This window comes from Phaethon lepturus, unplaced genomic scaffold (genome assembly GCF_000687285.1).
Source record: "Phaethon lepturus isolate BGI_N335 unplaced genomic scaffold, ASM68728v1 scaffold50269, whole genome shotgun sequence".
NCBI classification, from domain to species: domain Eukaryota; kingdom Metazoa; phylum Chordata; class Aves; order Phaethontiformes; family Phaethontidae; genus Phaethon; species Phaethon lepturus.
The window spans coordinates 4,682-18,895 of NW_010565031.1; the positions used below are offsets into that span (position 1 = coordinate 4,682).

Genomic DNA, 14,214 nt, shown 5'->3' on the forward strand with positions numbered 1-14,214 from the left:
CATTTTGAAGAAAAATAGATTTGATGATGCAAATGTTGAGTCCTTTTCAAAATCGGTTTTGAGAAATAGGTTCTTTGCTGTCTCGCTCAAGATAATTGATTAAAAAAAAAAATTGCTCCTTGAAACCCCCCTCTCTCACCAACCAACAGGAGAGAAAACAATTCACATGTTCAGGTAACACATTCATTTTCCTTAGACTCTTGTGACCATTTTGACACAAAGGTACAGCATAACCTAATAATTTTTGAACATTTATATATTCATTTTAGTTGCAAAACTAGGCTTGTTTTCAGAGTGTCTGTACTATAAAATTCGCAAAGTGTTAGATCAGCTTTTGGAATACGGTGTGCATTCGGGACTGAGATCTTGGGTTTTTCAGACTGAGTGATTTCTTACGTCCTCTCTCTCCCGAAGGAAACAAGCCACTTTATTTTTCCCAAAACCAAAACAAAAACCCCAAAAACACCAACCTGCATGCCTTTTAGGAAGTGTGTCACTTGACCTTCCTTCTTTTCTGAGCTGTGTGACACCAAGGTGCATTCTGGAAATAAGGCATTTTGTTGATAAGGCTGTAAGGGCTCTAGCATTTATGTTTGCAGAGGACTCCTATCAGTGATCTGTTATTTTATTTCTGAGTGATGAGAATCCCCCTGGGGGAACACCTTCTGATGCTTATAAGCCAAGGACATTTAATTTTTCATTTTAGATGTGTGTACTGTATGTGCTGTCTGCAATTACCATTTGGACTAATAAAAGTTATTACTTCACCTGTGAAGTTTCTTTAAGCAAAGTGAGTGGAGATCTTGAAGCTTTTTGGAGAAGTTTTGCAGTTGGTGACAAGTTGGGGTCCTTGTGATTTAGGCAGAGGAGGGAAATAGCTATCTTTTAATCTGGCTTGCTCTTTGGAACTCTTTCAGGTTTATTGCAAAGCCATGTGCCATAAACCTTGGCATTCAAGACAGTGGACCTCACAGAGCCCAGCCTAATGCAATTTTAGAAAAAGTGTTTACATCCATCACTAAGGTGAGTCATCCTTCAAATTCTGCTAGAAATGGAGGCCTGTGAGTAGTGGGTGGCGGGCTTTTTGCTTTCACTTTTCTAGTTTGAGAGAAATGCATTTCACACTGTGCATGCACAAGAAGTATGCTTTTTCTTATTTTGCTTTGCCTCGGGCATGTCCTTGTAGCAATGTAAATTCTCTTTATGGCTGACCTATGCTTTTGTCCACAGAAGAATCTTTTTTTGAATAAAAAATGTTCTCTTTTTAGAAAGGTACTAGGCTTCTTCTTTTAGTTCCCCACCTTTGTCCACATTGTAAGTCCTGTAACAGGTGATCATTCTTGGTTTAACAAGAAATTTCCCAGTATCTTTCACTTTCTCTTGGAAAAGTGCTACTTGTTTCCTTGAGATCTGTTCCTTTGCTGGTTTTATAGGCCAGTTGTGTGAATGCCTTCCTCTTATTTTTGCCATCTACTGTGGAATTGGACAACAGCTGTCACAGTGGAAGTCAGTTATTTAAGGAAAGCGTTCAGTCAATGGAAGTCTGCCCTGATAAAGGGTGGGGCATTTAATGTTGACAGTAGGTGTTTCTTTTGATTGTTTCATGGCCTTTCTTTCACTGAAGCTGACAGTGTTCCTTCGCTTCAGAATTACAGAATTTAACACTGTCTGTGCTCTGTTAAATGTTGACAGTGAAATCCACGCAGACGGCATGATAGATTTTCATTAAAGATAATGAAATGGAAGGTTTTATGTTCTGATTTGGTGATGCTGAACTTCATTCTGACTTGAGCAGATAAAGTGCTCAGTGAATGGAAGGGAAATTCTATAAAAACCTTACTAAAACTCGTCTCATGGGAACATGAAAATTTTGAGGTATTTGGAATGACGTGTGAACAGAAAAGACCCTATGATTTGATGCCGTTTGCAGGGAGGGCTTTTATGTAGGGGATGTCCTTAAATTTTGCACAGCTTGTGTCCTCATGGGTTTAAGCATTAATTTCATCTAGCTTATGAAAACAGAACTGCGTTTAACTGTACCAGTGTGCTTGTGTCTGCTGTTGGATTTGGAGAATCGGAATGTAGGGTGGCACTGATGCAGGGGAAAGATTTCGTTGCTGTTCTGAAATAGGAGCTCTGTAAATTCTCCGTTGAGGCAGGTTCACTTCCAGTGCAGAAGTGTTAGGTGGCCCGAACCATTAAAGCCTAGTAAAGTGCAGTGAGATCTGATTGTGTTGGAGGAAAGTCATGGTCTCAGTACTGAAAATCAAATGACAGATGATTTTGGTTTTCAGTTGAACAGTCTGGTCACTCTCTATTAAATCAGTGTTCTGTGTAGTTTTTGGGGGTTGTATGCAATTCAAGTAGTAAAATGTGTTTATCGTCTTTCTGTTTTAAGAGCTCCCTGGCAGAGCTTGTTAAAAGGACACTGATCTGAAACTGGCTTATCTCAGCACTGGGCCATTTTAGAGGTAGTTATCAGGTTTTGTTCACTTTGTCTCTTATAAATCCATTTATGTCACTATTCAAACAAATAAACTACCAGTAGAGTTTCCAGTCAGAGAACAGTGATACATCCTTTATCATATAATTATTTCAGTTTTCAAATTTAATTTTATTAATAAACTTTGATAATGGAAATAACGCCATCTCTATGATGCCTTTTCGGAATATACAAATATCTCATGTGTTAAACCAACTCTTACTTTAAAGTTTCCCTAAACTCGCAGTGAGTAGCAACGCTTAAATGTATCCAGCTTTGATCTTCCTGAGTTCTGGAGTGTTTGAATTGATGTGCAAGTTTTAACAGGTAGGACAGGACATTTTAAAAGCTCCTCCCCCCAAATTAAGACACAGAACAATTGCACTCTTTGTCATAATGTGCTGTCAAACGATGAAATAAATGAGGAAATGTTAAATCAAAAGCATTGTGAATACTTAAGTAATTAGTGGCTTATGAAGGTTAAACTTGAATGAACATTGGGTCATGAGCAATGGGTTCCTGCTTCTAGTCTATGCATAGTGCCTTCCTAGTGTGTGGTTTTTTTGTTATCTGTGCATCATTTCTGTCATAGTACAGAGGGGATCTCAGTTTGAAGTAGGTTGAGAAGTAGGAGAAATGACACTTGTTTCATTTTCCTTCAGTCTCCAGATGGAAAGAGGTTAGAAGGCTTGTCAAAGCAGCTAGACTGGGATGTTCGAAAGATCCAGCGCTGGTTTCGTCATCGGAGGAACCAGGACAAACCCACCACCCTCACTAAATTTTGTGAGAGCATGTATGTTTGTGCAGAGGCCAAGATGTGGCTTCATCTTAAAGCTCCAGCTGTATGTTCTCTTTTCTAACTGAGACTGTGGTCAGCTGCTAATTTAAACTAGTGTATTGGGGTTGGCTGGTGGAAGAGAAATTCTTATATAAGCAAATGAAAGAAGTTAGGAGGGCTTTTTAGAATTCAGTATTCTAACATATTTTGTATATATGCATGAGAGACCAGAACACGTGTAGAGGAGTTACTCCTGTCAAGGAGCAGCTTTAGAGAGTGGACCAGGTCCTTAATGCAAACGTAGCACTTCAGTGTGCATGTGTGTGCATGTATGCATATGCCTGTGCACAACTTGCATAATTATACTGAAGACAAGTCTGCTGTTTGCACAGTTATGTTGTAGACCAGCATTTGTTCCCAGACAGCATGACCTTATGGGTTACAGAATGATGTATATACTTTTATACAGACACCTCTTGGATTCCTCCTCTTTTCATTTCAGTTCATTCTTTTGTTCTTTGTTTCTTTCTGAATGCTTGCAGTTACCTCTGTTAGTGTAGTAGCATCTGAATATTTTTTCCTGACTTGTTATTTCTTCTGTGCTGGTTTCTTTCCTTTCCAGTAACTTTCTCCATATTAATTCTTCCCCCCAGTATGGTTTTGTCTACTTAAAGCCACAAGGTAAGAGGGACAAATATATATATATTAGGATACCTTCTGGATAACCATGACTTATCTTGTTGTTACCTTGTTATTGTATAGTAAAGCATATGAATGATGCATGTTCACTCTGGACTTTATTTCAAACTTGGCTGTTGATGCAAACTCTTGTGTGGTGTGAAAACTCTTAAATAGATTTATTCTTAACATGAAATGTTTACAAACGAAGGTTTAGCATTTGGTGGGTGTTCACAATTGTTCCAGTTTTTGTTACAAATGTTAACCAGAAGCTATTTCTATTTTATAAGTTTAATTTTTGCTTCTTTTTCCAGGTGGAGATTTACATTTTATTTAAGTATATTTTTTTATGGAATCAGGTTTCTCTGGACGGTGAGTTGGTCTGTCATCATCCCCCTTGCTGTTCGGCGTGGCATGCATCTGGGTTATGGCTGGCCTGCTGAAACATAGGGGCTTTGACTACCTGTGTTACTACTTCAGTGCTTGCACCTAGCTTAAAACAAGGGAGGTTTAGTGGTGATAGTCATCTTTTTGTTCCCTTATTTGACATCCTAGGGTTTATGTTTAAGGACCTTCTTTACACTGTAGCAAAGCTTCGATACAGATCTGTCATTATGGAAATATTAGAAACTTATTTGTCCTGTTACCCCAGAATGAGACAGAACTGTTTTGGTTTTGTTGTGTTTGGTTTGTGGGTGGGTTTTTTGTTGTCTTTTTTTGCTACAGAGAGCTGCTTATTTTTTCTCATCTCCCTTTGGAAGGAATACAGATTCATCTCTTTGGGTCTTTATTATTATTAGAGTTGTATGATTATTCTTTGAATTTCCATTGCAGTATAACTTGCTGTTGACTGCAGAAAAAAAAAAAACTGCAGACCGAGTGTTTTAAATCACTAGGATGTTTTTCAATAAATTTAGCTTGAATGGTAGAATCAAGATAAAATTTCGGTGGAACAGTACTGTAGAGGTCAACTGCCTTAGATGACAGAAGAAAAAACCTAGTAGAATAATAACTTACCTTTTTCCCTTTAGGCACCCTGGTTTTGGGACACACGACAGTGCTGGTACAACTACCCTTTCCAGGTAGGAGATAATCACTCACTAGATTAAACTTTTTGCACAATTTCAGGTTTTATTTTTTGTTAACGATAGCAGATTGAAACTGAGTATACTTGAGTGCTGCTTATTATTCTGTGGGGTGGATGCTGCACAGGCCACAACCTGGTAAGTGTTCTAGTCAGTAAATGGCCATCCCTTTTGGAATACACAAAGATGGCATTTACTTTTTATGTCTTCAGGTCCTGGTTAGGTTTGTCATCAGCAGTATTTCCTCAGACAGAACTGACTCGGTTCATATTCATTTTATGTTTACTTGCTGCTGAGATTATTAAAAGGGGGGGGGGTACATAAAATTATACTGGTAACTTACTTACAGTGTCGTTTTCATTATGTAGCAAGTGTGATTGTATAGGGGCCAAGCAGTCTGTTTCAGTGCCTGGTTCTCCTAACCCAAGAGGCCGCAGTATGAATTGTAAATATTGACAAGGGAATCTTACTCCTTTTGAATAAAGCTCAAACACACAAGTATGTTTGTGTGACTAAGCCTAGAGTAAGACGTGTGTTGCTTAAGCTTGTTTTTACTAAACCTTAATTCTGGATCTCTTAACTTACGCCTCAGCATTCTGGAGGAATAAAATGGGATGGGAAGGAAGGAGGGAAAACATCAATTTTAATGTAAATTTTAAAGTACTTTGTCTTCTAACTGTGCTATCTTTGTTTTCCAGCCTCTAACATCCAGGCTTTATTATTACTATATCTTGGAGCTGGCCTTCTATTGGTCTCTCATGTTTTCTCAGTTTACAGACATTAAACGGAAGGTGAGATTAACCAGAATTGCACTAACCACTTTGCTAAATAGATAGGCCTAACAAAAAATGTGAGTGTGCCTCACCAGTAAAGCTAAAGCATAGCAATAACTGTATTTTCTTCCTCCTTCACATCTTTGTGTAGCCTACCTCCTTCTGTAATCACTACCCAGTCCTGGGAAAAAGGATGGAGCAAGCCTGGTATGCAGTCTGGTACACGCCCTTTCACCTTCCAGGGGAAAGAACAGAATCACTCAATACCTCCCAATAAAAAGTTATCAAATCATTGTGTAAAAATAGATTTAATTAGAAGGCTTGCAAGAAAACATGAAAATAAGACACTCGAAGCACGCTACCTTGCTGAGCAGGGTGAGAAAAAGGCAAACACTAAAGCAATAATAAATAGGTTTTGAAAGTAGTTTTTCATCTGCCTGTGTAGCAGAATGATGACTGGTTGTGATTGCTGGAATCTAATTCTGTTGTGCTGCGTTCTAGGATTTGGCTTATTGTTGCTGTTGGAAAACGGTTCATAGTAAATCATGGTTTATTGCTTCTGTATACGAACTGCAAAGTAGCAAATTATCCCAATTCTTGCATCGACTGCTCAAAAAGAAAAGTTTGCCTGCAATTTTTTTTCTGTACTGAAATATTAGCAGGTGAGGCACTACAGAATATCTTGAAGCTGCAGAAAGGGAGTGATTAACAGCATCTGTGGTACTGTTTATAATGTTTAATTTTGTACTCTGACTTTAACAAAGTGGATTTCATTCCGCGCTGCAAGCACGGTAAGGCACACTGACATGGAAGTGTTGTACCCAGGGGGCTAAACTGGAAAACAGCCCTGAATGTATGTGCATGGTAAACATTTTTTCAATGAAGTGGCCTAGTTCTTGCTGTTGGGTTATCTTATATTCTGTGCCTGCTGTGCTCTGGCAGGCTTTTGCACACTGACAACAGTAACAGCAGTATACTTAAAATCTGTGCCAAGAGCTGAAAGGACTAGCAATATGACTGTAAAACCAAAAAGAGCCAAAGATAAGGGCCATATGTTATCCTGTCAGTCTTTTCAGTGGGGTCTGCAGGCATACTTCTCTTTACCTTGCATGTGTGTGCCAAAGAGACTGCGCAGTGCCTGTGTATGCAGAGTTCTGACTTCACAGGAGCACAAATGCTTGGAGAGACCTTTCTGGAACCTTTAGTGGTGATGGCTGATGTTGTGTGATGAGCTGTGCATTATATAAAGTGGAGTCAGAGTCTGAACTGAAGTAATCCTATGTATGACCCTAGTTAGCCAGTTCTGTGGCTGTGCTCCAAACCTTTGTATCTGTTTGACAGCCAAAGAGTCTTCATTCATTTTTTTCTGTTTCCAGGACTTCCTGATCATGTTCGTCCATCATTTGGCTACAATTGGGCTCATTACATTCTCGTATATGAATAATATGGTGCGGGTTGGAACTCTGGTGCTGTGCCTCCATGATGCATCAGATTTCCTTTTAGAGGTGAGTTTCCTTTCAAATCTTTGCATTCCTAATGCGCTAGCGTGGTCTCAGGGGAGCGAGCTGACTTTCCCGTTCTTGATAAACTACACTAAATATGCCATAAAACTTGTGCTGCTGATCCTGCCTTGTCAGCTTTTCCTCATGACTTCTTTAGTGCTGAGAATAATCCCTAAATATTCCAAACTCCTTACAAATGTGATGGCTTGAGGGTTTTTGAAGCTCTGCAGCCTGGTAATTACATGAGTGCACAAAGGGAATAATATTCTCATGTTTCTTTTCTCTTTTAGGCTGCAAAGCTAGCCAATTATGCCAAGTACCAACGTCTATGTGATGCTTTCTTCATGCTCTTTGGTGTCGTATTCATTGTTACACGGCTGGGCATTTATCCTTTCTGGTAAGCACCTTGAGCTGTAAGGTCTTGTTTGTTCTTCCAATCCTTTAAGCAAAGCCTTTGTATTTAGACTTCTTGCAAACATTCCAGTCTGTCCCTCAAGGCAGCCTGAAGTTGCAGACAACCCAAGTACTGTTTGGAGCAGTACGTTCAGCTAGGCATATGAAGAAACCTCTCGACAGTCAGCTGAGGGAGTGTGAAAAGCGACTAGAATCCTAATGCACAGCTGGCCCCTCTTCTCCTACTGCAAAGTGGTGACAGTGCTTATTAGCTGGAGCCAAGTCAGCCAGTATCTGCTCTGAAATACTTGAAGGGTTGTTTGCTTCTCTTAAGAAGTTTTGGAAATAGTTACAAATGAGGCATGGTCTCTTGAGGTAAATTTGATTTTTTGAGTATCTGGCTTAGTCATTGTTGCAGTTTCTGATTTCTTATGACGCTTGTGTTCTGTCCTTGTGTCGTGATCGTTCAGAGCCTGAAATAAGTCTTAGGTTTCTTGGGAGGTAAAACCCTGGCTAAATGGCTTATAGGTAATCATCCTATAATGAGATTCCCTCGCACCTCAATAGGTCAGGCTTGGTGAGGTGGTTCTGTTGAGCTGTTATCCACTTCTTGTTTCTGTTCAAAGACTGGTGAAAATTTGGTTACTCCTGATTATTACTCGGTTTATTTTGGTTTTACTGCATATATTTATTTCCTAGGCCATGGGTGGCTTGCATTCCCATTCTTTTGGGGTGCCTTGATGGTAGGCAGAAACAATACTTTGGTATCAGGGTTGCAATTAAAGCTCTTGCTTGTTTTCCAGTAAATGCATCAGAGGAGCCTGGATAAGGAAGAGCTTTAATTCTTATGTTTTCATAGGCTCCTTCCAGTGACAGCCGAGACAGTTGTCATTGTTTTTATTGCTGTTGTCTGCCATGAGGTGTGGTGCTCTTGCGTCATGCTATTGCTCAGCAGTCCTGTAAATCTTTAATATATTTTCCACTGACTGTAATGTAATTCCTCAACTTTGTAGAGAAATCTGGCAAGCTTGCAGCGGTATTGCAGGTCCTATGCTATTTCACTTCACATATATTCCTTTCCCTAATTAGCAGTATAAACCATCAACAGATCCCTGGAATTGCATTTAATTCATCCATAAACTGGCTATGAGTTAGATGTTTCTGTAGTTGCATTTTGGGGGACTTGGGCTCTTCTTTGAAAGGCTTGTTTTTCTTTTCTTGTGAAATGTTAAAAGCTATGTGAAATTAATGATGTCTTTAAAGGCCTCTCCATACCTCTCTACTTCATAAAATGTAAAGTGTTTATTACATCACTTAAGTACTGGCAATAACTCCCAGCGACAAGAACAGCAAAACAGTAATGAAAGAAAGCACAAAGCTTTGTCTATAAAGTAGTCTCTAGTCCTCCAGCTTGGCAGGAGGAATCTATAAAAATCTGAGGGAAGAGAATAGCGCACAGGGAGGGAGGCCTACTGGGAACAAAATTCCTTCCTGATTTTTAAATATGGGTGAAGACTGCCCAAGTATGAATGTGTTAATCATTGTTTTGATGACCAGTGCAGCTTGACATCACTTCCTGTAACATTATTATAAATGCTTATGCTTTTGAGAAGGAAATTGGCAGCAGATCTGTATGTGTAACCGAATTGCAGAACATTCACATCTTCTTCTGTTTGTTGCTCAGTTCAAATGTTTCCAATTAGCTTTAGTCTGTCTCCTAACTCTGGCAAGAGACTAGCAGCAGCGCTGCTCTGACAGGAGCAAAGCAACAGATGCTTAAATGAGATACAAACTGTTGTGCATCTGGCCAGTCATCTTAATTTAGAGCTGGAGGCCATGTTACCAGCACAGCCGATCTGTAATGTGTTTCTGCATCTCTTTTAGGATTTTGAATACAACCCTATTTGAAAGCTGGGAGTTGATTGGTCCTTATCCTTCATGGTGGCTATTCAATGGGCTTTTGATAACCTTGCAGATCTTGCATATCATCTGGTCTTATCTCATCATTCGCACTGCCTACAAGGCCCTTGTGCGGGGAAAGGTAAGATTGCTGGTGGCTGTTTTGGGTCCTCTTTCCTACAAGCCCTATTAAGTAATCAGGAGAAACTGGGCCCTTCAGTGAGGGCTGGCACTAGTTCTCATGGGACTTGCACCAGGACTGCTTTGTAGAAAGGTAGGGTTTTTTTACCTTGGTTGCTCTGCAGACCTGAGTTGCCAGGTCTATACAAAGACAGGGATGCTTTCCTCTCTGTTCCGGTCGTGCAGGGAAATAACATCATTTCCAGTACATTTGGATGTTGTAGTAATAGTGATGATGTCAGACTTGTTAGGTACTTTGTTTAGAGTTTAAGGTGGTAGTAGGCTGTTTTTGAACAGTCATGTAGGATGTCTTCCAACTTTCCAACTTAAGCTCGTTCTTGGGATGAGGTGAGGATTATGCATCTTCCATTTGTTAGCACTAACACAGGCTTCTGGCTGTCGGTGCAGGCCAGGCATTGAGCTGCAGCATGCAGAGGAGAAAGGGCTATCAGAAATGCAGTGGAGTTGCTGGTTGTCACTGGGCTAATGGGGTTCAGTCTATCTTTGGTCCTGAATATTCTAATTTTAATTTGTGTTGGGAGTCTTAGGGAGAGGGAGGGTGAAACTACAGCAGCTGATTAGCAATGGATACTGCCCTAAAACTGAACAATACTGACACTTGGCTGCAACCTCATTTGCCAAGCAAAAAAGTGTAGTTCAGCTGAAGTAGCATGAGACAGGGCAAGCCAATCTAGAAACTAATTTGACACCCAGCCCAGAGAGAAGCCACTTCCTTTGCAGCTACCAGAGAGCAACTGCTGATTTCATAGCACAAATGCTTTTTTTTTTTTATCAGGTATTTGGTATTCTGATCTGAGTTTCTCTCATGGCTCTACTTTATTTTGTGTTTGATTTCTTAGCTGCCCCTACACATGGAATGTAACCTTGAAAAATATTTATATCGTAGTTGTCCGTGGCAGTGATTGTCAGGGGAAGGCATGTTTGAGAGTATGCGCATGATCTTTTCATCTGTTCCCCACAGCTGCTACTGCAAATGTCGTCTTTCCTGTCTGTGCAGCTGTTTCTGTATCCTGAGGCCTACATCTTTCTCCTTTCCTTGGTTCTCTCCTGTCCAGGTGACCTAGCCAGAGAAAGGACTCTAAGCTCTGTCTCCTTCATTCTTTTCTCCTTTTCTTTGTGCCATATTGGAACTGAACAGTTTCATCCTTCACATATAAGTGTGACCTGTGCTTCTGTTTGTTCACTGAAACACATCTGTCTTTGTTTCAAGGCTAAGACAAAAGCAAAGCTATGCTCTTGGGGCTTTAGTTGGCTGGTGCCTTCTCATTTCTCTCCCTGGCTGATGCAGTGCTGGTTCTGACAGTATGCTAAAATGCAGAATTTTTCCAAAGGCAAAGCAGTGTCCTGGGGTTTGTTCTTATCTGCTGTCAGCTGGCTGCATGACCTTCATCTTTGTGCTTTTATACGCCCACAGAGAGTCCGATATCTGTCTTTAGTGCTCATTAACACTGAGTTGAAAGAGGACAGGAGAAATGCAGTGCTTTTTGTGAAAAGGAGTAGTAGCACAGTCACTTGTCCCCCAAATAACAGGAAAATTTTCAAGGGATTTCTGCTTCCTTCCAGTGACCCTTTGAACTTCCAGCATAGCAGGAGCGTGGGGAAAGATACCAAAAGTTCTGGCAACAGACAGAAGCCAGTACATCCAACAGGCCTGTCAAAACCAATCCTGGAGATCATTAACTTTACCTGGCTTTCTGCCAGATCTTCCCTTGAGTTCAAAAACTTCCTGCCTGGTGGTGTTGAAAAGCCTTAACCCTGACTCAAAGCAAGCAGAGCAGGATGAAATCCTTGGAAATGTGCTAGCCGCAAAGTGCTTGCACATTAAGTAAATGAGGGCTATTAGTTGCAGAGGCAGAAGTGTGGAGAGCCTGCCTTGGGGTATGGCAAAGCACGGGCCATTCAGGTAGTCACTGCTCGGCACTGGTGAGTTTATGGCTCTGGCACCCCGCCACCAACCAAGGTGCTTGTTTGCAGTTAGGGCCGGGCTTATGATCTCTTCCCTTTACCTTCTGGTGCGGTTGGTTCTGCGGTGCTGGTGCAGTGCCCTCCTGCGGCACTCAGTGCACTCAGTGCAGCCGGCAGCCTGGATCTGCTTCGAAAGGTTCAAAATCCCACGTACAAATCAAATTCAGCTGGATTTGCAGTCAGTCTTTTAACTAAAGGCGTAAGTCTGTAAAGCAGATCTGGATCACTGGGCTGAGATGCTCCTTCTGTTCCTGAGTGGGTGTTTGCTGGATTAAATAGTTGTCTTTGTTCTACAGCCTGCTATCCAATGAGGCTTTTTCGCTCGTAAATGTGTTCTCATGTATGAACTGCAAGCTGTGAAAATGGGAGGCGCTTTGTGCAAACAGTAATGTGAGAAATATAACTGGCTAATTTTTAAAATATCAAAGTCGTTCCCTGTAGGACAAAATGTTCTCTCTAAAACTGATGTATACATGTTTTTGGTCATCATACCCACTGACTGTTATGGTGTGAGAAGTATTTTGATTCCAAATTCGTTGTTTAGAAAAGTGGCCTTTAACCAATCTAGAATGCAGCTCTTGGAAGACAAGGACAACCAAAGATCTGTAGTGTCTGTCCTCTGATCTGGTGAGAGCAAAACAAGTGTAGTGCTTTCACAGATGTGCAGAGTATTTGGAAAATGGAACTTGTATTTCCAAATTTTCAGTGTCTGTGTCTTGCATTCTGTATGTGATGACAGGTTCCTTCTTGTGAGTTTGAAGTGATTCAAGGACCAAATGTAGAAGGTAAATGTGACTGACTGAAGCTGGTTAATCACATGGACACAACCTTCTAACTACTGCTTTATGTGAATTTTTCAACTTGCCTTCTCCCCTTTCCACTACCAAATCTTGTTTGAAATGTTTAGGTATCAAAAGATGACCGCAGTGATGTAGAGAGCAGCTCTGAAGAGGAGGATGTGACTTCCAACAGCACAAAAGGAGTTTTCAGCATTTCGAGTAACGGCTCCAACCGCATTAATGGCCACGTGGCTAGTGGCCAGTGGACAGAAGAGGAGTAAGGCTGTGGGTTGGCCTTGAGTGAACACGAACTTATCTTTAAATATCTAGATGTGTTGAGCTCCACATTCCCAAGTGATCTTTAATCAAGATACCCCTTCCCCAGAAACCTCCAGCAAATCTGAAATGGGCACAATCCAGGCCAGTCAGAGGCTTTGCACAACAGAAGGGATAAAGCCAATGACTAGGGCAAAAACAAAGCTGCAGATTTCACTTTAAGCCATTTTGTTCTTAAATCTTAGTCCCACCGATAGTTGCAGAGGTATCTTTGTGACAATCTCGTTTTTACTCGGATCAACTCAAGGCAGAACAAGTTTGGACTAGGCTGGCTGCTGACCGCAGGAGGGTTACGGTGCCATTTCAGTGACGGTTTGCTCCAGTGCAGGTTCAGCATATCTCCTTGATGCACTCCAGACGCCACTTAAGAGCATGGAGAACACAGGGTCCCGTGGTTCCACGTCTGAGCTACCCTGGCTGTAGCAAAGACTCTTCTTCTCAGTCCTGCTGTGGGTGCTCTGGACTACAGCCAAGCTTTGGACTGTGCTACAACAGAAACGTTGTTCTTAACTTGCCATTGGGGTGCTATATGCTAAGGAGGTTATAGCTTTTATCTCTGCTGTCACGAGGGACCAGGCCAGCGTTTGCTGCCTATTTTGGTGCTGCAAGCCCCTCTGAAGAATGACTACAGCCTTCTCAAATGGGGGAGGGAGGTTGTTTATTGCCCCTAAGACAACTATCACAGTACCTGCCTTTTAAAATTTTTTTTGGTTGCAAGTTGTGGTTTTGAAGATGTTTCTAGACCTACTGGATACAGTTGGCTAAGCTAGGACTTAAGCTGAGAGCAGACCAGTACTAGTGGGCTGTGTTTAGCCTCCCACAGAATAAGATGTTTCAGTCCTGCTTGTCTGGACTCCAGGACAGAAGTGAACGTTGCTGCTGTGATTTTGCAACTCAGTGGAGGAATCACTGGGCTGGAAAGGCAGCCACGCCAAAGGCTTTGCTTCTTTTTTTTTACTCAATGGTACTTGGGGGCAATGGAAGACCCATGTGTCAATCATGAGCAGAATTTTGGAAACTTCTTGAGTTGTTATCATTTTATACCATTGTTTACTCTTATCTCCGATTAAAAGATGCTTCAGAAACTTGGCTGACCTGTCTCATCTTGAGAACATAAAATCCAGGACCCCCGCCTCTTTTCAGTGCCTCTGAGCACCTGGGCTGCTGCCCAGTGCCACCGAGCAGCACCTTGTGAAGATGAAGAGGGAGCTGTTTGTGCCGTTTTGGGCAGACACCACGCAGCACCACCCTTGGGCGTTTTCACACGGTTTTTATTGTGCTCCCGGCCCGGGGCGGCCGTGGCCCCGTTTCGCAGCCCCCTCCCAGCCGGGAAACGTGGTACC

General features: G+C 41.5%; 1 protein-coding gene across 1 annotated transcript; it reads left to right on the forward strand.

The window, feature by feature from the left end:
- Positions 1 to 861: 861 nt before the first annotated feature.
- On the forward strand, positions 862 to 13,180 carry CERS5 (ceramide synthase 5; the record flags this gene model as incomplete). Its single annotated transcript, XM_010295042.1, has 9 exons — positions 862 to 1,023; positions 3,145 to 3,275; positions 4,253 to 4,310; positions 4,970 to 5,020; positions 5,722 to 5,814; positions 7,173 to 7,301; positions 7,589 to 7,695; positions 9,576 to 9,732; positions 12,664 to 13,180. Coding segments are annotated over 9 exons (1,041 nt in total), but the record flags the coding sequence as incomplete, so codon positions are not given.
- Positions 13,181 to 14,214: the final 1,034 nt, after the last annotated feature.